The sequence below is a fragment of the Buteo buteo genome, chromosome 10, assembly GCF_964188355.1.
Source record: "Buteo buteo chromosome 10, bButBut1.hap1.1, whole genome shotgun sequence".
NCBI classification, from domain to species: Eukaryota; Metazoa; Chordata; class Aves; order Accipitriformes; family Accipitridae; genus Buteo; species Buteo buteo.
In genome coordinates, this window is record NC_134180.1 from 2,338,260 (window position 1) to 2,364,401 (window position 26,142).

Sequence of the window (26,142 nt, forward strand, 5' to 3'; positions counted from 1 at the left end):
CAAAACCAGAGGTAAATAGTATCTACTATTTCCACTCATTTCATTAATTAACTGATAAATCATCTGTGCCAAAAGGACCATTTATATTATCTAAGGATTCAGCAACTCTTTAGTGACTCTGCAGGTACAAAAGGAAGTGGAAAAGAGTTTTCATGATTCAATAATAAAAGCAGGCAGTTGAATTTGAATTTCCTAGGTTTTCAGGTCAAGCTCCCCCCCACCTCCCAACAAAATTAAAATTCTGTGTGGAATTGTGGTAATTATAAAGTATGGGTTAAGGTCATGCTCTTAGTGTAACACCGAGAGCCCTACTCTGCTCTCTAGTGTTGGTATCAGAAACAAAAGATACAACATGCTAGAAGTTTGCTCTTATCCTCCTTTTAGAGCCTGGTGAAGCTTCCTTATATCAGAGCCTCACTTAATTCATTGTTCTTATCTCATTCTCTGGACAGAGAAACATGGTAAAGAGCTAAGAAGCTCAGAAGAATGCTGAATGGTCCCTTTCTTACTTTTATTTGAAATTGAGGGACTACTGTCATATCCTCCAAAGGTGTCTGCTCTCCTGGGGAGTCCTGACCCAGAGCCATCTTCCGGCTGACAGGATCCATTGCCTAAGTGAGTGAAGATAAGGTTCTGGAGATTTTCAGCTAGGAAAGAGGAGAACATGTCATGTAAACAGCCATGCCTATGCAGCAAGACAAGTGCATGATGCTAAGAAGTTTAAAAAAAAAAAAATTTTCAATTGTCAAGTACATTAAAAGATCAGGCAGTTTGAGAAATTGCCTGCAGTACAGATGAATTTTCCTTCGCGACTAGCTCTTTACAACAGGCTCTTTGTATTGCACGTATAAAGATGACCACTTCCTTGATTGCAAGTTAGATTATCAAGCCTTGTGTGTTTGGTTTTTCTTTTTTTTTTTCCCAACATGAAAATTATGTTTGTGCTTATTTTCTTTCTAAATATACTATCTTTAGATAGGCTATTTTAATATATAACCCTCATATAATATTATATTTCAGGACTGGTGTATTATTAGAGCACTCTGTTACCCATCTGAATAGACTCATCCTAAGACTCTACTGGCTGACCCTTAAAAATAAAGAAATGCAATCTATGGACAAGGTCCTCAACCTAAACACACAAGGTGCACTTTATGTACCTTGCAGATTGGTTTTGAGAATAAGGAAGTCTGAACACTGTTACATAAAAGTATTATGTTATTACAGGGTGATTTTCAGGATCTGTACTTAGATCCTATGTGCTTATCCCCACCCCTGCATTTGAGTGAATGCATACACATTCCCACATCGCATTTACCTTCTGTCACTGCAGACCTCAAAATTGCCTCTCCTTGCAGATTTTCTGAGATATCCCCCCGAAGAAGTAGCCTAGATCGAGATCCTTGGGAATGGTCTTCAAACCCATTCATTTCAGACATTTCTAGATAAATCTGTTGCTTCTCAGTTAGACTTTGCATAATCAGGTCATCTTTCATGTTCAAACGCTCTAAAGGAAGAAACAAATTCAGTTTTGCCTTCCTAATCACTGTCAGAGTACAACGTTCAATTACTCATTTTATGGTCAGAGCATCAAACGCAGAGATATAATTAACAGTTAAGGGGAAAAACTCATGGAGCACACAAAGCTTATTAGGCTTATTTAACTTAACTATTTCTATATAATCTTGCACTACCTTGAAAGACTTATGAAGGAGAAACTTGATCACATTATGTGATAAAAGAATAAGACAGTCATAAATCACAAATGATGCCGAGAAGCAGTTCGTGGAATATATAACTAAGTCATTACCTTGAAAGTCTTTTAACTTAGCAGCTCTTGCTTCAGCTAGCCTCCTCTCTGCTTCAGGTTCATTAAATGTTCCTCCTTCTTCATCAGGACAGCTGTAAAAAGGAAGAGACAGATAGATGTTTGATTTACACATTAGGCAACTTAAAACCATCTCAGGATTCAACCTGAAGTTTTTGCCTAGAATGTGGCTTATCTTGTGTGTCAGTCTTCCTCCCTTGTCCAAAGTCCTGTTGTATTTGGCAACAGCAAACCAATTTTTTCATTTATTCTTAAAAAAAAGCAGAATAAAGTTTTTGGCTGTTTTTTATTACATCTTTATGAGTGGCTTCTTCCCAACAAACATAAACAGGATTACATGCTTCAATCTTACAAAGAAAGTTTAGGGATGGTCAAATGGATTTTTACAATAAATTTACACCTATGAGTCCTGCGAAGAGAAGACAGATGAGCAAGAAATCAAACCCTCCGACTTTCACTCATAATTTACCTTTCTACAGCTCTGCGGATGTGTGCCATCCAGGAATTCCTCTCCTCTTTTGAGCTTGTGTGAATTTCATACATTTCTGGTCCTTTTAAGGAAGCGCTAATTAAGAACATTGCCTTTTCCTCATTAGCTACCTCTCTAACAATCAACTTTTGCAATGAGATAACTGGTGGTTTAGAGTCCTGTAAAACAAAATATAATTTATTGCACTATATTATACACGTTCTCTGGGGTTTGTTTCCTACTTATACAGGGCAAACATGAGCCATAATTTTGCAACACTATAACTTTATTGCTATGGCCTCTTCACATGACATTTCTTACGTTGTCATTTTTTACTCATCAATCATAGATGCAAACATGGAACGAAGAATGTACATTTCAAAAACAAGAGGTCTTGGTACTGACTGAATGTTAAAGCGTGTATCAACTTATACACCTGAGGACTCCCCCTGGGTCCCAGAAGTCAAGAACAGGCTCAAAAATTTTGCTCAAAAAGACACAAAAACAAAATTTGAAAAAGAAAACAAAAACCTTAACGACACATGTGAAGTGAAAGAGGAGAAGCGTTAGAAGTTCCAAGTTGGCAAGTTAGCTACAAAAGAAATAAAAACATAACACAGAGGTGTTACAGCGTGCCATCAGGCCCTGTGAATAATAAAACAAGGTGACAGATAGTATATTGTATAACTAAGGATTAACTGGATTAGCTGTCAGTCTTTGCAATGAAAACAAATTTACAGGAGGGATATTAGTTACTGAAAACCTATCTACGTTTCATATAGCATAGGTCCAAAATATGTAGCCTGGAAAGATCCTCCCTAGAAGAAAACAGCTCTTTAACTGCTGAACCTTCACAACATATTCTAAAGTGATGATAAAACAGAACTGTGAAACAGACTTCAGGAACACTACGTTTTGCCAGCTTCTCTGAGCGGCTGTACTGCAATTCAAGCCATGAAGAGAGGTCACTGGAAAAACAGAATCACTGAGCAGATCCATTTGCTCCTCTGGCTTGATTTATCTATGGAGAAGTGATATCTAAATTTCAAAGGAACTGTATACATACAAAGATGCAAAAAATTGATCACTCTATAACTGTAGAGCCTGTTACTGGGTGGGGGGCGGGAATCCACCACGTAGCAGAGATCAGCTTTTGGGGACTGTCATAAGCAACTGTATAATATATGCTCACAGAAAAGAAAAGTTACTAGGGGACATATAAACAAGGGCATGACCTTGCCAGTGGAGCAGCCATACTAACTAAGAGCATGTATGCATGCTCTTACTTCTTGGGAACAATGCTTTAGCCTTGATGTAAGCTACTCACACTTATCACAAAGCAACGGCAGTCATATGGAAAACTGCCACAACAGTAAAGACACTGTACATGTATGTTTTTCCCCTCTATGAACTTGCTCTTCTGCTCATAGCTCAGATGTGTTTTGCAAAACAGGGCAGAATTAGTCTATCAGAGTCAATGTCATAAAATGAACTATTGTTCAAAGATTCACCTAATGCTGTTCAAGAGGAAACAACTTCCAGCCATCCTGATTTGTGAAAGTATCCCCACTCTGTGCATTAGAAGAAGGGTAATTTGAAAAGCAGTTGCTTTTACAGACCTGAGGTCATCGAAATAGCTTTTGCCATTAGCATTCAGCTCTAATGTTAATGTCTTGAGAAAAATACACCCAAGAAAACAATTACATAAAATAGTTTCTCTGTTACTGGTTCTCTTACAGCCATAACTGAACTAGATCAGGACAAAATGTACACCATTAACTGCTCCGAGGACACCTGTAGAAATGCCCTAGAAAAGCAAGCAAATCCACTGAGTGTTCTAGTGTGCTGCAGTAATTACATTTGCATTTAGTGCTTATTACATTTACTTCAGGAAAGTTCTCTGCCCCCAGTAAATCTTAGGCTACCATGACCCTGGTTACCATGTCCTTAACCAAAATGGAAGATTCTTCCCCTTCACATTAACACACAGAAGCAGACCTTACTTGCAAGTGCCTTTCAAAGCATGGTTCTAGCACATTTAACATATATGACTTGTATAAAATAGGAGCCTAACAAAGTTTAGTGAAAGGAAAAGTCACAGCACAAGAAAGGAGAAGCAGTGAACCTCAGAACGTGCTCAGGGCATCAGAAAGCCACAGGACATTTGGCAGCTAGAACTGGTTGATGCAAGGGACCGCTATTTTGCGCTAAGGGACAGAGGGAGGGATTCAACAAGTACCAGAACTACTTCAGAAGAAGTGGTTCTGTAATAGCTGGCTGGTTTACTAACTTAATTTTCCATCTGAACCTACCATAACAAGTGTGTAACATCTCTAACTGTATCTCTTCTGTAGTTACTGTCACTTTCATAAATACTCTAAACGAATCTATTAAATAAGGAGAACAATACCTACCACTGATGCGAACGTGTATTTTTGGTCCTTTTCTTGTAAGAGCAACAGTACATCAGTTAACAGGACTGCCAGAATATCTACAGTAACAACAGAGAAAAAAAAAAGAGGATTTTAAAGCAGGAAGACTGTCCAGACAAAAAAAAAAATCACTTGACTTAAATTTCCGGTGGGTCAGGGAATAGCACATGAACATTTGCAATATTGGGTGGGCTAATGCCTTCCGCTTGGGCTGTCCACAGACAGCTTGTAGTCGTGCAGAACCACCACAATACAAATAGAGCCTATTTAAAGCTTGAAAAACAGCGACTCGAACGCTCATGAGGGAACAGGTCTGCCTCAACAGCAGATTCTTCTGGAACTGCAGCCATTCACAGTACCACCTACTCTTGGCTGCATTTTATGTGCCATTGAAGCTTCTCCTTGAACACTTGAGCAATGAAGCTGTTAAAATATTCGCTGATGGACACTGTTTTGATTTTCTGGCAAAAGAGACATTATGCAGAATGAAGGTGTCATGGGGTTGGCACGACAATTTTTCAAAGTGTGAAGCAGAGCTCGCACAAGATAATGCCTTTCCACAGGAGACTAAGTCAGTATGACTCAAAGCTTTGTCATCTATCTAAAGACCTCCCACTTGAATTGGAAAGCAGATCAGACAGATAATAAGCAAACACCATAAGGAACTTACCATGGACCATTATAGAGATGCTTATTGGACAAGACAAGAATAGAACAAGTGCTATTTCTTTCAATATCCTATTAAACAAGCAGGTTATTGTCATCTTATTTTATACTCAATCGATCAGTAATAAACAGTTACTAAAAAAAAATTAAATAAAAAAATAAAAAAATCTTGTTCCCTAGTTGTACTTTTCCCCTTTCTGGTCCTTTACCTTTGAGTCGCCCTGATGCAGCTTTCCAGTACAGCATCCCATCCAGTAGAAGCCGCCTCTGTCCCATGTCATCCTTCCGGAAGAAAAGCCCATTCTTGCATTTCCCAGATGATTTTAGCTCCATTTTATGCATAATCTCTTTAAGGCGCTGCCCCTTCTCACACTCATTTACCATGGCATCTACATGAGTGATTGTGTCCTTAATTAAACTAAGGGCCTGGGTCAGGTCTTCATAATCTCTAGTTCCAGCTAAGAGAAAAGAGTAGCAGTCAGTTACATTTTCAACTCTGGAATGCAAGATATGAGCCACCCAAACATATTTTAACATGAAGGTTCCATACTGAATATCTAACAGTATTTCCTAAGAGCTTAAGTTTAAAAACTCTAAACTCCAATGAACTGACAAGCTTTACTACGGTTTTGTGGTTTCAGACTTGAAACTGAATGCTGCTCTTGACCCTCTGATGAGGTGAGACTGATCTGGATCTGCAGCTGGAACAGCATCTTCAGCTAACAAAGAAGTGAGAAGTAGTACCAGCCTATCCCTCCTTGTCTGAGGAAAGAACATACAAAACATGGGAGAAAAAGGATCAGCAGGCAACTGTGAGGCTTCTAGGAAAGATTAAACAACCCACCTTCTGTATTCTGAATAATACGTTCCACCAAGACTGGATATTTGGTGATGCGTTGTGTAACTAGAAGAATACACTCCTGAACACCAAGTCTCCTCACAATGGAACAGTTGCCGATTTTCTAGAAAACAAGACAGGCTCATCACACCCATTGTATATATTGCTCTTATAACTCCCTCGCCTCTCCATCTGCACATTTTCTGCCTCAAAACATTTTTGTACAATTAGGCATAGCACCACATAATTAGCTGCACTCTTACTAAAGCAAAACTCCTGATAACACTATAAAAATTGCTTTTATTACTGGAAAATATTTTAGGTATTATTTTCAACTACTGTTAACTAAATCTGGAGCCAAGCAAAGTTCCAAATCTGAACTGTCTGACTGCCTATTTGCTAAGTGATTGCCTTTTATAATAAGATCAGTCCTTAAATACATAGAAAATACTATCTTTTTAAAACAGACCCAATAACCTAACAGCCAAATTAGGTCAATAATGAATAAAATCAGTGTTTATTTTACCATTGTATATTCACGAGTAGGCTGATCTACAGAAACACATTTTTGTTTAGAAAGGGAAGACTGTAAAGCATCAGAATCCCACTAGTTAGTCTGACTGCAGGTACAGAACAATCCTGACAGCAGAATACAGTACTGAGATCTTTCTTTACAAGGACTTAGGCTGTATATTTTAAAACTCTGGTCACTTATTTAGTTCCTTGAAAGTAAAGGGTTCTCACTTTTAAAGACACCTAGTTAAGAAAAGCTGTAAGTATAGAGCTATGTTGGAAAGTTCACACAGTATCACTTACTGATGACTGGAAAATGAGAATACTTAGGACTGTGCAACGCCACCTGAGATTCAGGTTACAGGCTTCCACTTTGGCCATGTCTCTTCAGCCCTTCCTCTTAACTGCACATTCCAGTGTACAGCAGATAAACAAACCACCCTGGAGCCAACCTTCTGGTTTTGGCAAGATGAGGTAGTAGGCAAAACTTGACTAAGAGTACCTGCTTTTTCTATAGTAGTTCATCAACAGCATTTCTCACTGATGTAATTTATTATCAAGCCAATTTACAAAGATGGCCACACAACAGGGCAGTCAGTGATAGAGCCATCAATAGAACAAATACTCTGTTCCCCAGTCCTATGTGCTCTCAAAAGCCTGCCTCAAATTTAACACCTGCTCATTGTGGCTTTGTGTCCAAACAGCTCAAAAGATCTAAAACACAAGAAGCTAACAACCCATCAAATAGCGAGACTATGCCTCTAATCCTGCTCATTCAAATTTAAGAGATTTTCAAGTACAATATAAAACCTAAACTGGTCAAGTATATTTTGCAGAGTAAGAATGGGAGACTTCTGGTTATCGCTTACCTTTATTAAGTTTTGGAACTTCTTATTGCTTTGGAGCAGGTCTTTATAGTGACTAACAGCTTCATTGTGTCCACAACAAAACACACCGTATTTTTCTTTCATTCTCTCCCCATTTTCACCTGAAAACTAATTTGAAAAATAAGAATGAAAGACATGAATCATTAAGAGCAAACCTACCTCCACTGCAAGACCCATGTTTAACACTGTTTTATGGTAACTGATTTCTGAGACATTTCTTCAATATTTCAATTTCTTCTGTACCAGAAATGAGAGATTTACAAGGTGTGACATCTGAGAACTTGGAATACCATAAGATAACCAAATATTAAATGACAGTTGTCATCATGAGAATTTTTAAAAGGATTTCTGGGCCTCTGCACTTAAAAAGACTGAGGACTGTAAAAAGCAAAGGGCAAAAAATGGTCATGATATATGAAAGAAATTGTTGCATCCACTCCATACCAGAATGGGTGCTAAAGCTGTAGTGAGTTCAAAGGATCTTTACTGCATTTTTAAAAGGTCAGAACCAAGAAGCTTGGCATTAAATGAAGGAGAGCCATGTTTGGGATGGGCACCAGAAATATGTTACTTTACTTCTGCAACAGAGGAAAAATAGAACCAAACCATTTGCATTCGCATGTCCCACAACATGCATACACACACACACAAAGAACATTTAATGAACGTTTCATATTATTTGTGACCAGGTATGTTCCTGGGAGTCATGCTCACACATTACACTGGGAAGATAATCTTAAACCCAGTATTAAATCAATCTTTACATAACATAACTTTAACCCTACAGTTAGCTCTTTAGAAATTTAATAGTACCAACAACATTGGTAGATTTTGATTCATACCTGTTTTACCAAGAGGTCTCCAATGTTCTGGATTATATAATTTCGGTCACTGCCTTCTTCCAAGGATTCCTTTCGTCGCTCCTTTAACTGGAGCAGAAATTGCCCATGCATCTCCAGCAGCTCATCCACACAGGGGAAGAGCTTGTTGATGACTGCATTTGGGAACTGCAGTTCCTCTCTCATGGCTTTGGAGTATACCTTCAGCATTATTTTCAGTGTCCTAACATGGTGCATTTCAGTCTGCATTAGTTCTGGGCAAGGGGAAATAAAAAAAAATTAAAAGTCACTTATATGCTCTGCAGTGACTAGGGAGATATAAAATAGCAGGCTCTGACAGCCACCATCTTTTGCACCACCTTCTTCTTCACCACAATCTTTGCATGACTGATGTGAAGCTCATAAATTTGCCCTGTTAATCTCCCAACCAAACAGTGACTGACCCTACTTATTTAATGACATCTCCCAGTTGCAGTTGAGCTATTACCTAATTGTATAGCTGGTCTTTGCTGCTTACACAGGCATACTGAGAAATATGGGTTGCTTAAAATCATTAATAGGAGGACTTATACACACTAAGACAGGTAACAGACTTGAAAATCTTCACTCAATTTTAGGTTTCAAGCACAAGTCAAAATTGGAGCCAATAAAAATGATTACTGCTTTGTTTCACAACAATGGCACTATGAAATAGAAAAAGTTTTAAGAATAACAAAGACTTACTTACCATAAATGACATCTTGCCTTTTTATAACGTCTTTCTTCTGCCTTTTTGCATAAGACTGTTCCACTGCAACACTCCAAGACTCCGCCTCAAACTCATGAGCATCTGTTTCTATTTCACTTCGGAGTGATACAGAATACGCATCTAGACCAAAAGCACATTTAAATTCAATTATTATTAAATTTTTTCCCACCATATTCCCTCATTACCATCATTAACAACAACAACAAGAGTAAAAACATCTCAGCGCTGCTTTAAGACCGTGTAAGAAATTACACAAAAATCCTGAAAAGCACAGAAATTCCATACCTTCCAGAAAAATGGAGTCTGCTGTTGAAGGTGCAAGCGAGACAACGTCATCTGAAGTCTGCTTAAATTTTATAAAGCCTGAATCCCCTTCATCCATGTCTCCTGAAATTAGTCTAAATGGCCAAAGGACCAAAACAGAACATTAACATTTTTTTTTAAGTTGCTTGACAAAAAAAAAAAAAAAAGTCCAACTACTTTAACAAGCATCTTTCGTTAACTATAGTGCAATTAACTTAAAATAAATATCTAAAAGGTATCATGGCACTTCAACTTTAAACAGTCAGATCAATTTAGCAACTCCATCACTGAAATATTACAGTTTTAATTAGAGCAGCATGAGTAAGTATGCAACTTCTGGTATGACATTTTAAAAAGACATCACCTGGTGACAAGCCATAGCCAGTTCAGAGTACAAAGGGCACTTTCACTGAGAAGGGAGCATAACTGTGGCACATAAAAAGTAAACAACTACTTTAAAACAGCAGATAGCTTTGAATTTGTCTACTATTTTAATCACGGTATCCTACAATTTAAAACACTGCTGTCTTCTACAATAGTCAGAATTAGCACAACCTAGAATAACTGAACTCAGAAGAGATTACTGCATTTCAACAAGTCTGAAGACAAATATACCCATGAAAACCATAATCTAGACAGAGATACTCAAATACTGCCCTATTTTATATGCTATCCTTCATGACATAGTACAAAGGGACTAAAGACAAGGTGATTTAAAAAAAACAAACAAAAAAGCTTACTGTTCAGGGAAATTAATTTCAGCGTTAAAAGCTCAATAAATCTCTTTTGAGCTTGAAAACCAATGTGAGTTCTTGCTTCAGCTCTGCAATCATTTTTCTTTCCACACTGGGGGGCTTGGGGGGTGCAGCAGAAGCTAGTGAATTAGAAGAAAAGCAGTTTACTTACCCAAATTTATTAACAGCTCCAGCAGTATTCAGTGAAGACTGAGAATTTCCTCTTTGGGCGATAGTCATACCGAGATTCCGTGATAGTACTGGGGTGCCATCCGGTCCCAGGAGAAGACTTCGGGGCTGCTCCTTCAAAGAAGCAGCTAGAGAGGCAAAAATTGAATTGGTACTCAGAAAATGAGGCGTACACTGCAGATCGCCTGCTCTCAAACCTCTCTCTGAATGCGGACGGAGAACAGACAGGATCTTGGATGTCAAGAGCTCATTGTCCAAAAAAACATTCTCATTCCATTTTCTTGAAAAGGAACCACAAAAAGACAGCTCAGGATGAGCTGGAATTGTATTGCTTCTGCCGCTGCTTTTTGAATTTGTATTCCCCATGCTCACTACTGGCTGCCCTCAGACTTGGCACAGTAAAGTGGCCCCAGAGATGCACTGTTTTTATACTACCTGTGATCCTTCTAGAAATGTAAAGCTGCCACTTAACTTACTGTATTGGCTAAATCAGCAGGTCTGAAGTGCAGGAAATTGGTCCCTACTGTGCCCATTTAGTGTGGAAATTGCAAAGTATCTTCTCCTTTAGTAAAACACCAGAACCTACACACAATTATTCACACCCTACCGTATAAGGGCACAGAACATTTCATGGCAAACAAGAAAAATCTGAGATCACATAAAAAGCACAAGTTCTTTGCAATGCTTATTGCTACACAGTGATTTATATCTGCATGCACACACACTGAACATAATAGATACCAGAGCTAAATTTAATTTTAATACCACAGCTTTTTAATGCTTTTTAAATCTAGACAGACTGTGAACTGGAAAGATATTTAAAACTTTAATCACTATTACACAATACATGGAAGCCTGTAATAGACTTATAAAAAATTGATACAATTATTTAGCACTAATGTCTGTAACGAATGATAAGGAACAGGAGACAAAATACATCCTTTTACAAAAGGAACTTCAGGGAAGTCAAAGATGAAGAATCAGCCAGACAATCTTTAAAACTTATCACTGACAAGGGCTGCAGCTGCCCTTTTTTCAAAGTGCTTTTAAGGACATCAGGGCAGAAGAAATCTCATGGACCCTTGAACCCAGGACTCTGCCATCACAAGCAACCTTTGTCTTACACCCAGACCAAACTCCTCTTCCAGTACTGTGTCTGGGAGGCTGCTTCAGGACCATGCTGTTGTAGCAGTTCAAGAGGGTCTCCAGTTCCCCACCAAGGTTTATGCATCGCCAATTTACAATTTTTCTTGTAAAAACACTGGTGTCTACCCATCCCCCAAAATTCCCCTTTCTTAGTCTGCACTCCTCGGTGTACCTCCACTAACAATTACCTCTCCCTCTACTTCTGCCTTGCTCAACGAAACACAGCTAAATAAAGGTATTCATGTTTTTTCTTATGAAACAGGTTTTTCCACATTTCTTGATATCCCATACTCTACTTCTGCCTGTCTCTCATTTCACCTTCCTTGAAACAGTTGACTAGAATTGTATTAGGGCTGCAGCAAAGGTTTCATCAATGACAGTTAATAGAAATTATATCACCACATCTCTTACTGCTGGAAATACCTTTCCCAAAATCTGTTTGGGTTTGCAATCTCCTGGTTACACACATAGCACATTCTCAATCTACAACAAACTGGGTAAACTGAGTCCTCTTCCATCATCTCCAAGTGATGAGCTCCAAGCCCACTGTCCCGAAAGAGGAGACTAAGTAAATATTAGCAAGATTTGTAAAGGCGGATTTCTTAAAGAAAAGCTTAATAATAAATGTCCTCCCATTTCCTTTTGGGGAAGTATTGAAATCATTAGCCATCAGGTTCTCTTTCTGTGCTCCACAAGCCAAGAACAAGTTCTGTTTCACAATGGTAGGCCAAATCTAAAAATCTCCAGAGGCAAAACATGGGGAGAGGGATAGGGAGAACACAAACAACACAGTTTATACCTTTCTTAAAATGTATTTCTCTTTTACATTGATACAATACCTTTGGCCTTTTTTTATTGGGCACTGCAGTCCGCAGTGTTTTACTGTGGGTGAAGACATATGATGCCCATGCCATTAGCTGTTCCTTTAACTTCTAGCTTCTGCTTTTGACTATGGAAAATAAGTACTGGCTGCCTAGCAGAGTCTGCACCAACAAAAAGCCATTTTCTGAGTTCAATTAGCACTGTCTGCACACTGCTGAGAACCCGTATCGATCACTGTTAACCTATCACACCAGACCAGACTGTATACCACAGAGCTGTTTCAACGACAAGCCCTACGGCCAACTTTTCCTATTTTCATTATTCCTTATTGTTTCCTATTTTAGCCTCTGCACTTTCCCCTAAATGCACAAAACCATTCTCAGTAATGCAAACAGCCACTTATCTTCTTATAACAATTATTCCTTTTGCACTACCTCTTGGTAAGAATCATTCCATATAGAAGTACACCTTGCAATGCAAGGCAAATGATACCTAACAAAAACATATGAAACACACATAGTAATACTCAGACATTCATATCAACTATGTTTCTTACAGTCATCAAAGCAAACAAATGGACCAACTGCAAGGCAGAAAATAATTCTGCTCCAGTTACGGTCAACCACCTGAGCACTAAGAAGCCTGTTCTCTTAATGCAGACTTCCTAACATCTACAAATTAAAATGCCATTTAAATTATACACCTGTGGCTGTGATGTCTTTTGCAGTAGCAAAAAGCTATTTCAAAGCCTCTGCTGCAACAGAGCTGTTCTTTCCTCTTGTTTTTTTCTCCCAGATCCCTTTTCCCACTTCATCTCAACAAAGATTTATGTTCAGACCATTAGTGCTAGCTTGTCTTAGAGATTTCTAGCAACCACTAGCTGCAGGCAAGTTTTAAATAGACAATTATGAAAATCTGATGTAAAACAAAGTTCACAGTTCTAGTCTTTTCAGAGGCCAGAGAATAGACAATCAATGAAAAACTAGCTTATTGATCCCTTTTCACCATGATATTTTGAGGTTACACAGCAAGAAGGTATAAAGAAAAATAAAAAGATAAAAAGATAAAAACACACAGGAGATTGCTAGGAGCCTCTAAGCCATTCCCAATAGAAAAAAAAATGAAGCCATCTTATTAAAAGAGACCTTTTCTATACTTCAATAACACGCTGTGTATAGCCTTTAAAACATATTAAAGAAAAAATACAATCGAACAGATAAGCCTTGAGCACAGAAATCATTCTTTAGTACAAACCTGGGGAAATGCACTGGGGCGAACTTTGTGGAGATCCAGAAGGTCTGTGCTGCAAATCTTTCTGCTGTAGGAAAAAATACAATATTCTTACACATACAGACCAAACTCAGTCCAAAGTGAATCATATTTTTCCTATCATATAGCACTAACTGTAAGTGAAGCTGTATACGGAAAGTATAAAAGATTTGACACAGTAACAGTTTTGATTTTTTCCACATTTCAGAAGAATGGCATATAGACATTAACATATTGTATAAAAATCCCATAAAGTATAAAATCAGACTGAAATAGAACCAAAAATTAAGTTACAGCTGAATTAAAGCTATGATAATAAATAATTTATTAAATGAAAGCAAACCCTTTATGTAGACAGTCTCCACCTACACTTTGTTGCTGTTTAGTTTACAGCAATACTAACTAAACTAATCCAGCCAGTTTCAACAAAAATTTAGACTGCCCATTTAAAATCGCATCTTTGGTAATCTGTACAGCTTTCTTGTTCTTACAACACTAGGATATTACAATTCATTGAGATACAATTTATCGAAGCTGCAAAGAAATTAAATAAGTAATACAGTCAGTAACAAATGGCTTTTGGGGAGTCTTGCTTCACTCTTGAGGATCTCATTTCTGACTTCGTTCCTCGTATCATTTTGTGCTACCACTCCCTCTTTGCTCTCTTCAGGAGTGGTTTGTCAGGGCTGATTCAACCATGATGGTGTGGGAGATGGTAAAGAATGGAAATGAAAGCATCAGAGCAAGTGAGTTTTTCAGTTTAAAAGGAAAACGCACAATGCCTTGAGAAGTTTAAAAGTATATATCAAAACCCCCACAAGAACATTTCTACCCTCAAAAGAGTTACATTCTAAATCACCAATGGCTGAAAGCACTTCCTCTAACCTCTAATTGGCCAGGTTTGAGCTGTTCTGCTCTCTCTTTTCCCCCTCATAGTACTCCCTAATCTGCTATCAGTCTCTGAAATCATCAACACTTGCAGGTTAAAACAAACTAAAACTCCCTCAAGTATAATTAGTTATAAGGAGGAGGAAATGGTTTTCAAAACCAATACCAGAATAAAAAACCCCAACAGATAGACAGCTATCTGAAACCAACCTGTGACCTTACATGCAATCACAGGCAGCACAGTGACACAGATAAAAAATGAAAAGATTAGCAATAGATCAAGTTCATCACAGTTCAAAAATGAAATCACTTATTGTGCATTGCTCAGCTTATACACAACTGTTTTAACCAAATTCCCCTCCACCCCTCACACTCTTCTGTCTTGCTTTGAGATGGCACAACCTATTAAAATAGAGTGGCATAAAATTCAGAGGTACCATATAATTCAATTATGTTCCCCAAGAATGTGATGGGTTTCAGCATCCTTATAAGGGTTAGTCACAGTTCTGACAGACACAAGCAATGGCAAGTAATTTTCAGTACAGCAATAAAATGTTTCAACTTTATTTTCCCTACATACATTGTCATAAATTACTATAATGACAAGTTAATAACTATTCGATGTCTTGAAGATGTATGGCAAGATCCTGTACTGATGTAAATTAAAACACTAGCACTAAATCAAGCTTACTATGCCAAGCACTGTTATTATAAAACAAGAACAATATTTAAAACCCACCTTGGGTCTGATGCTGCTGCATTCAGCCAGTAAACTCTTGCAGTTCTTATGGACATTCACTGCACAATCTGAAACACACACACACAAAAAAGTCTTAAATTATTCCTGTCATTCCCATCTAGGGAAAAGGAAGAGTGATACATAAAAAGATCTTAATTTTGTAAGAGATGCAGAGTAAGCTCAGGTGTTTCAGCGAGCATCCTTGTTGTGCATGTTCTGTTCTTCATTTTACACCAAATACTCAAGCTTCTTCAATAAGACTCAGAATCATTGATGATGCAATTCACTCATGCAAGCACAAAGAGACACTACCGAATGCACTAACAGTACTCTGCTTAATTTCCACTCAACCAGGGCACTGCTTTCCTCATATTTGCAAAGGTTATTTCCATGTGTCTCAATTCAAATTTGATAACATTCAAGAGAGCAGCAATTTATTTGGCTCCGTAGGAATAGCTGCCTTTCTGCACGGAGTATTAGCAGGAGCTGAAGTAAGTACAGTAAAGTTCAAAACACACCACTGATTCACCAGAGTATTACCACCATCAGAGCATTACCACTTTTCTAGCTTCACAGAAGAACTGTTTCCAGATAAAGGAACTAAAGCAGCCCTCGCTCACCCAAAAGGCATAAACCCATTAATAGTATAGTAAAATCCAATCTCTTTTTTTCCTTATAATAACTGCTGCTTGAGAAAACAGGATGACAACTGGTAGTGTCAAATATTTTCTGCAGTCTTTCTGCCCATCTATAAAATAAGATCCTTCAGCAGAAGCGGGACACCAGCAACTCAGACAGTAAAGGAAACCATGATTGGTTTCTTCCCATATATTTCGGGCATGCCTGTTAAAAGAGAAATAGAACAAAACTGGGAAGATGAACACCGTATTTGCTAGAGAAAATCCTGTTTATGTTTAAAGCACAGAGAAAAAAACTATTTAAGGTCTCTTCATCCAAACAGAACTATCACCCACGCCTGGCGCCAAGACTGGTGATCTGCTTTAAGGCTCCTGGCTTACATAGAGAAATGCTCACTTCTGTTTTCCATAATGACAGTACACCTCTAAGAACAGAAGCAAAATGCTTACTTGGCCTTAAACACAAGTAAATAAAGATAGATATAAAAACAAGACTGAGAGAAAGACAGAGTGCACAGTCCGACAGATGCTTACATGTTATGCAACTTCCACAAATGTCGGAAATAAGAGCAGAATACTGCACTTTGAGTGCCTGCACACAAAAAATTTCCACAAAAACAATCACCTCCTGTAGCTTCTCTCTTAGTTGTGATATTTCTAACAATACCACACCCTGTGCAACAAAAGGCCCTATATCTAATTTTAAATGCACATGCCTCTGCAAATGTATGATAAAAACCTATCAAAATTATTCACTAGCTAAAACTATGTAGAGAATAACAAATATACTAGCTATTTCAGCATTGATAAGGCCTCCACCTATCACCAGAAAATGAACAGCTTGTTAAAAGACACGCCACAACAACAACCAACTAGTTGACAACGGAAACCTCTTTCCTCCTGAGACAAAGGAGCAAACTGCAGGACAAAAGGAAATAGAAAAAAATCTCCATGAGGTCAAGCTGGGCTGGATTCGAGTCTAGCTTACAGACAGGTTCCCTTCAGGGCAGAACAGGCACAGCGATGGAAGGAAGCATTCTACAGCCATTGTCCTCCCACCTGGCCCGGCAACATCACCTCTTCTCTTGAAGTTCCCTTCATTCATCTAGAATTGTGTAATATAGTCATCTATAAACACTTTATCAAGCTTTAACTAGACTTTCATATTCCCTGACGTTTACATATCTTCAGTGATTACATTTGATAATTCTTCTCCTATTAATGATTAGTAGGACCAATTCTACTTCAAAAGCTTGTGTACTTTGTTAAGCTAACTGTAAAAGGGATATCAACTTAAAATTGTATTTCAATTTTAAAATCATGCACTTGCTTTGTTAAAGATAACAGCTTATATCACTCTTGGGAGGTATTTTTCACTCAATCAGCTGACACATCTAATAGTGCTGTGTATTAGTTTCCTATGCTGCTGAAAGATTCTTTACACAACAGGAGAGAACATACTAGAAAACAGGAAAATGCTACAGAAAAGCCTCAGAAAACTGCAGTTGAATCCAAGGACCTGAGTCTCCAAGAGTCTATTTGAAACACAATTAACTTAATGATTTTCAAGTGGCATTATTTTTTCCCATGTAAGAGAAGAGAATTTTGAAAACTGACAGAGGAATCAGACTGTTTTATAAGCATACTTCATTTATAAAACAGGCTCCAGCTTTTCCTATTCAACACACTTTTGCAGACAGTGCTGAACCAACCACACTCCACTTAAGGATGAGAACAAGCATTCAAATACTAGTGAATTTGATTTCCTTTTTCTGCATGTAAGATGTCTTTGCATTCTTTATTCTTCTGGACAGCCTAATAGAGAACTGCAGGGGTCAAGAAAACAGTGAAGAGAAGAATGAGGGAAAGAGGACAGTGAAGAAGTGACAGGAACCTGCACACATTGAGACTGATATATAAGAGCAGAGATACATATGAAGGGTTGTTATAGGTGTACAGAAATAATAGGCATCTAACCTTAGAAAACACAGAAGGCCATCCAAAGAAAAGGAGCACTGGTAAACTCAAAACTGACGAAGAAAAATATTTTTGCATGTACAATCTCTAAGTGGTAGCATTTGGTCTTACTCAGATCAAGAATTTGGGAAGGTGCAAAAATGAAATAGACAGTTGTGTTGGCAAACTATTCTCAAATTGGAGAGGCACAGAAGGTATTCCTGAGAAAGACAGAACTAAAATCTCAGAGGACTGCCACCCATGCTCTTCCCTTCCTCTTCCACATCTTCTCCTCTCTCAATCACTTGAACTGCAAGAAGATTTATTTAGCAGGGAAAAACATATCTTCGAAAGGATTTAATTTCAACACAGACTAATGAGAAGGGCCGTAGCTCTGGCTAGTGCTGAGAACACCAGTTAAACTGACCTAGAAGGTCCAAGGATTTGGGTTACCTTGACTGGGTGGGAACAGGACCAGCACTACTAGAGCTAAAGGTACAACAGCAATCGATACCACACATAGCATGGAAACTAAGCAAACCCACTATGGTTGTTTCTGGGCTTAAATCAACAGTTTTGGAACTAAGACAGAATTTTGGGAGCATCACATTATCCTGCATCTGCTTACTACAGGGGTTGACTGTCACTGCCTCTGAAGTGTTTTGCATGGGCCAGTGCCTGCAATGACCTATTGCTCATTGATAGACTTAACTGAAACAGGGGTCTCATCCAGCAAAGAAATATTTAAGACCAAGAGGCTCACAAACATCATAGAAGATCCTGTTCACAACTGAAGGTAATTAAATTAGTATCTGGTATAATAAAAAAACCCTTCCCTTATTAATGAGATGCTTTCCCAAAGGCTCACAGAAACCAATTTACAACTTAAGAGCATTTTATTGGACGACACATTACAATGCCCAAAAGCATAACACTGATTCACAGTATGCAAGAGGGCAATGAACCTAGCTGAAAAAGGGCAGGCGAATACATTTTCTCCCCCAGCTGGAATATCTTCCAGTGGATCAGACACTGGCAATGTCCTATAAATGTCTTCCAGAATTGGATTCCAGGACAAATCTATGACTCACCAGATATTACGAGGATTATGACCCTGACCTTTGGTCTGGAATGGCACTGCCCAATAAAATAACTCTTAAAAGGCCATTTGCAAACAACTACAACTAACAGACAGATATGCTGTGATTAATCTAAAATAGAACTACTGAATTTTTTTTTTCCCCTCACACATATAGTTTTTTTTAGTGTTTTTAAAATGACAGATAAAAAAACCCCTTTAAAACAGCTAAGTTCAGGCAGGGACACCTTTTAACAGTGATTCTAATGATACAAGGAGCTCAAGCACTATTTTAATGCTAAGGATATATTCACCACCTATTAAATCCAAACAGCAGAAGCAAGCCATGGACAAAATAGTTTTCTCGAGAAATTAATCATTTTTCTATACTCAAATGTCCGATGCTTCAGGGATCAAAGAGAATCTCTTCCCTCTTTCCTCAACCTTACACCATACAAGGTAATTCCTCTCTCTTGAACTGACAAAGGTAACAACTTGCATATGAATGATTAATACAGAATATAAAATCTGAATTTATACATAGAGATACACAACAGCTGAGAAACATTTCAAACAACTACAGCATTCCAGAAAAAGCAGAGTGACTTTGTCATAAATCTCCTTAGGAAAGAGGAGGAGTTTCAGTAGAACATGAAGAAGTTTCTGTATTCAGTAAATCCAGGTCAGGTATCTTCAGAAACTCAGAGCAGATTTAACTTTGTCCTAGTGGCTTTGGTGAGCGGTGTTTACTTGTTTTGCTAACTTGCCTAATTAGGCAGAGGCAGAAACTAAAAACTGGAAGGGTGCAGGGTGATGTGATACTTCAGAAATAGAGACTGTCCATGCGATAGAGCAACAACACTAAATTATCAAGTTTCAGCTTCCCTGTTAAAGCATTCCTCTTTGTCTCCAAAATGAACCTATAATTACTTTCTCACTGTATCTGATTTTATTGTTCAAAATATCAGATACACGGATGGCGGGGGGGGAGGGGTGTCATTCCCAACACTGCAAGTTCTGGTGGCCTTGGGGTTTTCTTTAAGGACAGAAACCCAAACTGAACAAATAAAACCCTGATGTTTCTGTTTTTTAAACAATGCAAAGTAAAATTAGCATATTATCCTAAAAGAAATATGAGTAACATTTCAATTGTCTCACACGGAACCCTTCCCCCATTCTACAGGAACGCTACAGAACTGAAGCAGCAACTATGACAATTGTAAAAGGTATTCAAAATATTTCATAGGTAAACATTAGGTGGAACTACAACACACAATGTCTGATGGCTCCTGTTTGAGAGCCATATTTCATGGCTTTATTTTTTTTACCATACCAAAGGGAAACTATTGCCTTACAACTTCATAAATTTTAAAAAAAAGAAGTGCCAAATAAAAAAGGCACCTACAAAACTTACTCTTAAGAGAGGGGAGTGAGAAGGAACTGAGAAGCAGCCATTTCTCCTCTTGGTTTTGCATATTAGACACAGAGATACTACAATAACAAAACCACAGCACAAAATCTTCAAACAGTATTCAGAAATTCTGCTTATTTATTAGAGTAGCAAAACCAAACGCAAAACCAGAAACATTCAGAAAGTTATTTGTTTGAATCACTCCCTGTTTCCCTCCACCTGCTCCAAAATCTGTCACCACTCCTAGCTCCTGCTGGGGTTTCCTTTCCAGCACACACAAGCTAAGCCTACAATCTGATATTATCTCCTGCTCCTCTCCCTAACATGCCAGGGCTGGGGAATATTTAAAATGGTTCAGACATCACAATTGTGGGTAAGGAGTTTTCACCTTTTTTTTTTTTTTTTCCCTAACACACTTAAGGTCTTTTTACATACATCCCAGACTTTTCTCACGGCTGCAGCCCCAGCACTAGCAGTACGTGTGTAAGTAACCGAGAAGACGAGGCGCAGGATTTCATTATCACAAGCATCAGGATGCTCAGACTCAAGCTGTGGCATAAAGTGAACCAGTTTCACACGAGGCTGCACCAGCTCGCCTCCCTAACGCACACGGTAACATTTCAGCTCCTTCTTTAGTCCCTCAAAGGTAAAGGCTGCATCTTCACAAGCTGGCTCCTGCCCCCCCCCGGTAAAGCCTTGAGCTGCCAACCTTGGCACGGCTATAAACCCTGCAGGATTTGTCAGGAAAAGGAAAATAAACCCTCTGGCCTGGCCAAACTGCCGGCGGAGGCCGGCCTTCTGTAACCCCCCGCTGCGGGACGTTGCTAAGCGGCAGCGGCCGGCGGGCAAGCTCCCTCCACAGCTCCCCGCTGAACCCCCGCCACCCCCTCAGCACTGCGAAGCCCCGGGAGGCAGCCCTGTCCCGCCACAGGGACCGGGGACGACCGGTCCCCGGGCCGCGGCCTCCCACTGCCCTGGGGAGGGGGAGCTCCCAGTGCCGGGAGGGCTCGCTAAGGCCGGGAGCGGGTGGCATCGCGGGGAGCCGGGGGCCGAGGCTCGGGGAGCCGGCGTGACGCGCTGACAGCCCGGTCTCTTACCGGACTCCCCGGGGAGCCGCCGGTTGCACTCTCGGTCCCGGGAGCCGCCGCCACAGCAACAGGAAACGCCCCCGTGTCCCGGAAGTAAAAAGGGAGACGGAGCTGCGCGCCTGCGCGTCACCGCCCGGCTGAGGGGAGGGTCCCGTTCCCCTCAGGGAGGGCGCGGGGCCCACTCAGCCCGCGCTTTCCTCTCAGGGAGCGGACGGGTTCCCCTCAGCCCGCGTTTTCTCCTCAGGGAGGGCACGGGGACCCCCTCAGCCCGCGCTTTTTCCTCAGGGAGCGGACGGGTCCCCCTCAGCCCGCGCTTTCTCCTCAGGGAGGGCACGGGTCCGCTCTCAGCCCGCGCTTTTTCCTCAGGGAGGGCACGGGTCCCCTCTCAGCCCGCGCTTTGTCCTCAGCCCGCTCCTAGGATGGAGGAGGCGGCCGGAGTCGAGAGAGCCCCCAGGTTTCTCCCTGACGAGGATCCCAGGCTGCCTGTCCCCAGCCTGAGAACCGCTCTGGCCTCTTCCCCAGCCCCAGCCGGCGGATATAAACATCCCGCACCACAGGGCATCTGCAGGGGACCTGCCTTCCATCAGCGCCTGGCTGCGGCGGGAACAAAGGCTAAACAGGCCTTTAACGGATGGGATGTAGCATCCCCAGTGACAGCTTTAACATGGTAGTTCATGTGTTTGCGCAGCGCCTGGGACTTAACTCTAGATAACATAATTCGTTATTAAAAGCCGGGTGGGATTTGCCATTCAAAACATGTTGACGTGTTTACGGCCACTCCTGCCGAGGGGAGGTTGGGGTGCCAGTTTCCTTATCGGCGAAGGCGAGTGCCTGCCCAGGCCTTTGCAAATGACCCCTGTGCAGACAAACAGCGAAAGCGAAGGGGAATTATCTTCGCTATCAGCACGTTAATGCACTGACTTGTATAACTAAATTGCTTGCTGGAAAAAAACATCTTTTCCCCGACACCAGTAAGATTTGACCTAGTGCTAGCACTGGGCTGCTGAAGTACTCCGTGCAGGGAGGAAAATTCAGAAAAGCTGATCACCTAACCTTACCTCCTGATCTATGATTCATCCTGAGGATTTACAGTACTGGTCTCCAACACAAGTTTGTCATACTTTAAATCATGCACATCCAAGTTGCCTGTCAAAAATGCAACATACGCGATTACAAAACAAAGTTCCCTCTCAAAATCCACCCTACAGCTTTCCCACGCCGCTTTGAAAGAATCTGCCACCATTTGGGCTGGAAATGTGCTGAAATCCTAGACTACCATGGGACCAATATTGTCTCTGCTTTCCACACTGTGACCTGTTTAATCGATTTTATTTTTCTCTTCATCTTATAGTTGCAAGCTTTTCAGAAATGTTCCCTTTTGTGCTGCTTCTGTACAGGACTTAGTACAATAAGGTCCGAGTCGTTTATTGGGGCCTCTCAGTACTACAGAGAAATAATCATTAAATAAAGCGATTTGGGGATAAACAGCTGGCTGTCACTTGGTGACAGATTAATCCTTAGACTTTGTGCTTCCCTATAATATAAAAGTAAAGCATTGCAGATTGCCCAACTACAGCTGTCATGGAGAGAACGTGCTGTGCTCGTGTGGCTGGCCTCAGGGCATCTCCACAAAAATCAGTGCAAAATCTGGCACAGCAACCAGCTGAAAGACTTCGTAGCTTAGAGCTAAGGTTTGAATTGCAAAGAAGAGAATAGCACCAACTTTCTAATCCTGTGTAATTCTATAATAACAAAAGATTTCTTACTGAATGAGTTGCAGGTAGATTACTGTCATGCAGCCTTATGCATTTGTCAGGCCAAGTGTACAAGATACTAAGGTTTTATCAGGGAATGAAAGGAGCAGCACCTTGGAGATGTTCCAGATGAAGACGATACTGCCCAGATATGAAAAGAAAGTAAAAAGCAGAAAAGGAAAAGCACTGAGAATAGTATGTTCTTCAGCTTCCTTTTCTAAAACCTCTAGAGTTCAGCAGAGCCAGCTCTGTGTCAGCAGACTCATAGCTCAGTGTTTCCTCTGAAACCAGCGCTGCAGACCACTTTCACATTTGCTTTAGATCCTGCTTCATTGGCTTATAACCGCATTAACCCACAGCCTATTGCAGTCGCTCTGGTTTCGCCTGTTTTGTTTGGACTCCTGTCAGTAATCATTTATTCCGAGTGGGACTCCCAGTCCATTTATCACTGTCATCATGTTACAGCAGCCAAACCTCCTTTATCCCCCTAAAATAGAAGCTTTTTGGCAGCTCTGTCTCTCTCCAGAAATGCAAAGTTTCAGGTTTCCTGCTGCTTTTTACATTTCTCAGGACTCTGTGTGGGCTATGAGCAGAAATTTCAGGATAGAAAATCAAGTAATTCCTCCTCATTATAAGCCAAAAACTGTCTTCCTGTATTGGCTTATTGGTGCTGCACTGGGAATCCTAAAAGCAAAAGCAGGCAGGCACAAGTGCCAAATGAGAGGTGAATTTCAAGTCCAAACCAAAAGCCATTCTGGCCTCTCTTCCTTACAGATAAAGCAGCATGGGCAGAGGATGTTTGCCTGACAAACTGCAGAGACCTGCGTCCTCCATTAACCCACAGAACTGTTGTGAGAAAGGAAATGGTTCTCCAAACCTCTTTCACAACATGCCTTAAATAAGTCCTGGAGACTAGTTGTTACAGCAATTTGTTGTAAATCAGCCCGTGTACTGAAGCAGCCAGCAAGGGTCAGCCTAGGACAGGTGGACAGTCTGGTGTCCAGCACAGCCTGTATTGTTCAGGAAGATTCATTAAACCGAGCACCTTCTCTTAAAGAAGAGGAATTTGTCTGAAGCCTACCACACACTTTGGTTGCAGCTATAGGTTTCCTTTTGAAGAGGATGGCCAATCTGACCTCCCTATGGGGGCCAGGGCTCTGTCTTTCCTGTAAAGTAATAGACATGTAACTCTCAACTAAAGAAGGTGTAGAAGATCCACCTCTACCCCAGTGCTCAAGCTCAAGTCGCTAGGAGGGAAGCAATCCTTCTGCCATCTGTATTCCACGGCATATCCTTGGCTCGCCTCCATGGCACAGCCTGCTTGGAGAGCTCTCCTCCTGTCAGGGCTTTCCTGGGACTCATCTAACTCCTGTTGCATAAACTCTGGAAGCGTGTTTATAAGAGAGGATTAATTTAAGCACAGAACCTTCTCCACCCTTGACAGCAAAGGCTCAAAAAGAGCTTTCTCCATTTCCAGGTGAACAATAAACCTAGAGACTCGCAGATCAAAGTTTATGTAACAGTGAAGTTTGGGTGGCCACTGTTGTCGAGATCCCAGGGACTGCAATCATTCCTCTTTGTTTTTCATCCCCTGCCAGGCTCCTAACATCACATTGGAGAGATTCCAAAACTGGAGCTGCAGAAACTCTCCTGCATCTATACTCCCACAGCCTCCTTCCCTGGGACACTTTCTACCATGTCGTGTCAGGATAGATGGGAGGAATCAGGTGGGAGAGGGAAACAGGTTACCATGTACAGGGCCACCCAGGCTGCCTACCCTCTTCACAGCTCATGTGCGTGCTTCTAGCAATATGATGATTCCTTGTTCTGAATTAAAAGTAGAATTCCTCCTGCTGTTACTTTCTCTAATAAGAAGAGCTCTTGCTCCTCTATTTCATCACAGCCATGGAAGCCACTAGACTTTCTGTGTCTACTGGACAGTGAAAAGAGCTCAGGCTTCCTAATAATTTCCCCATCCTTTCTCCCCCTGGCTTCAGCTCATCCCTTTCTTTAACCACCATCTTTTCCTGTTTTGTTTTTCTTTCTATGAGCCTGTTTTGTCTTCTACCACGTGGTGGTGCTGCAGTTAAAAATACCATGGAGATAACATAAAGAGCAGCACCTGACCATGAGATGGACCCAGCGCTGGCCGAGGGCCGAAGCATATAGATGGTGAAATGTGAGTTCATTATGAGGAAACAAGAGGAGCAGCCAAATATCCTCAGATCCTGGCGGCAACTACAGCTCAGACTGAGCCCCGATAGAGCAGCTCACACTTCTGAAAAGTAGGCCTGCCACTCTGGCTATCCAGTGGCCCCGAAGCTTGCTTTTCAAGAGCCCTATCAGTGACTTGTCAGGAGGCCACGCACTGCTCCTAGCTGCAATAACAGGAGCTAGTGATATCAACTATCAACTTTGCTGCCCAGAAGCAGCTCGCAAAGGTTTCAGCCCAGCATAATCCAAATATAGGCACTCTCAGGCTAACACCTATCACACAACAAGTCCCAATCCAGATCTGACCACAGACAGGCCATTAATTTTAACGAACATCTCGGAACCCCGACCAATTGTTCAGCCTCCGTTCAAGCCACCACAAAGGGAACACGCAACAAAGAGCTCTGCTGCCCTGCCGCCCACATTAGCCTGGGCAGCGTATCCCTGAGCAGCCCAGAAAATCAAAGGAGATGTCACAGAGTCCCAACACAAACCAGTTCCTCAGACACCTTGGAGTTTTTCTCCTGAATGTTAGCAAGACTCAAGAACACAGATTCCTCACAGAAGGGCTGAGAAACAAGGTAAAAGTTACTATAACTCATGTCCAGTCCCTGCGCATTTATGATGGACAACGATATGCTAAGCCATACTCCCATTTCAACAGCTAGGTCCAACTCCTTGCCCTCCAGATCA

General features: G+C 40.7%; 1 protein-coding gene across 4 annotated transcripts in view; it reads right to left on the reverse strand.

Annotated features, from left to right (window-relative positions):
• ARHGEF18 (Rho/Rac guanine nucleotide exchange factor 18) overlaps positions 1-26,142 on the reverse strand; it is a 48,422-nt gene that overhangs the window by 6,101 nt on the left and 16,179 nt on the right. For 2 of the 4 annotated variants that reach the window (XM_075037945.1, XM_075037944.1), the window contains exons 11-24: positions 15,311-15,378; positions 13,669-13,732; positions 10,430-10,574; positions 9,506-9,618; positions 9,200-9,340; positions 8,476-8,726; positions 7,616-7,741; positions 6,240-6,357; positions 5,605-5,853; positions 4,712-4,788; positions 2,298-2,476; positions 1,811-1,902; positions 1,319-1,507; positions 510-647 (exon numbers count right to left, since the gene is read on the reverse strand). In XM_075037945.1, the coding sequence (XP_074894046.1) occupies positions 510-647; positions 1,319-1,507; positions 1,811-1,902; positions 2,298-2,476; positions 4,712-4,788; positions 5,605-5,853; positions 6,240-6,357; positions 7,616-7,741; positions 8,476-8,726; positions 9,200-9,340; positions 9,506-9,618; positions 10,430-10,574; positions 13,669-13,732; positions 15,311-15,378 (1,950 nt within the window). Of the gene's footprint in view, positions 1-509; positions 648-1,318; positions 1,508-1,810; positions 1,903-2,297; positions 2,477-4,711; positions 4,789-5,604; positions 5,854-6,239; positions 6,358-7,615; positions 7,742-8,475; positions 8,727-9,199; positions 9,341-9,505; positions 9,619-10,429; positions 10,575-13,668; positions 13,733-15,310; positions 15,379-21,490; positions 21,558-26,142 lie in introns of those variants that run through there. The other 2 variants (XM_075037947.1, XM_075037946.1) reach the window with 2 other exon arrangements.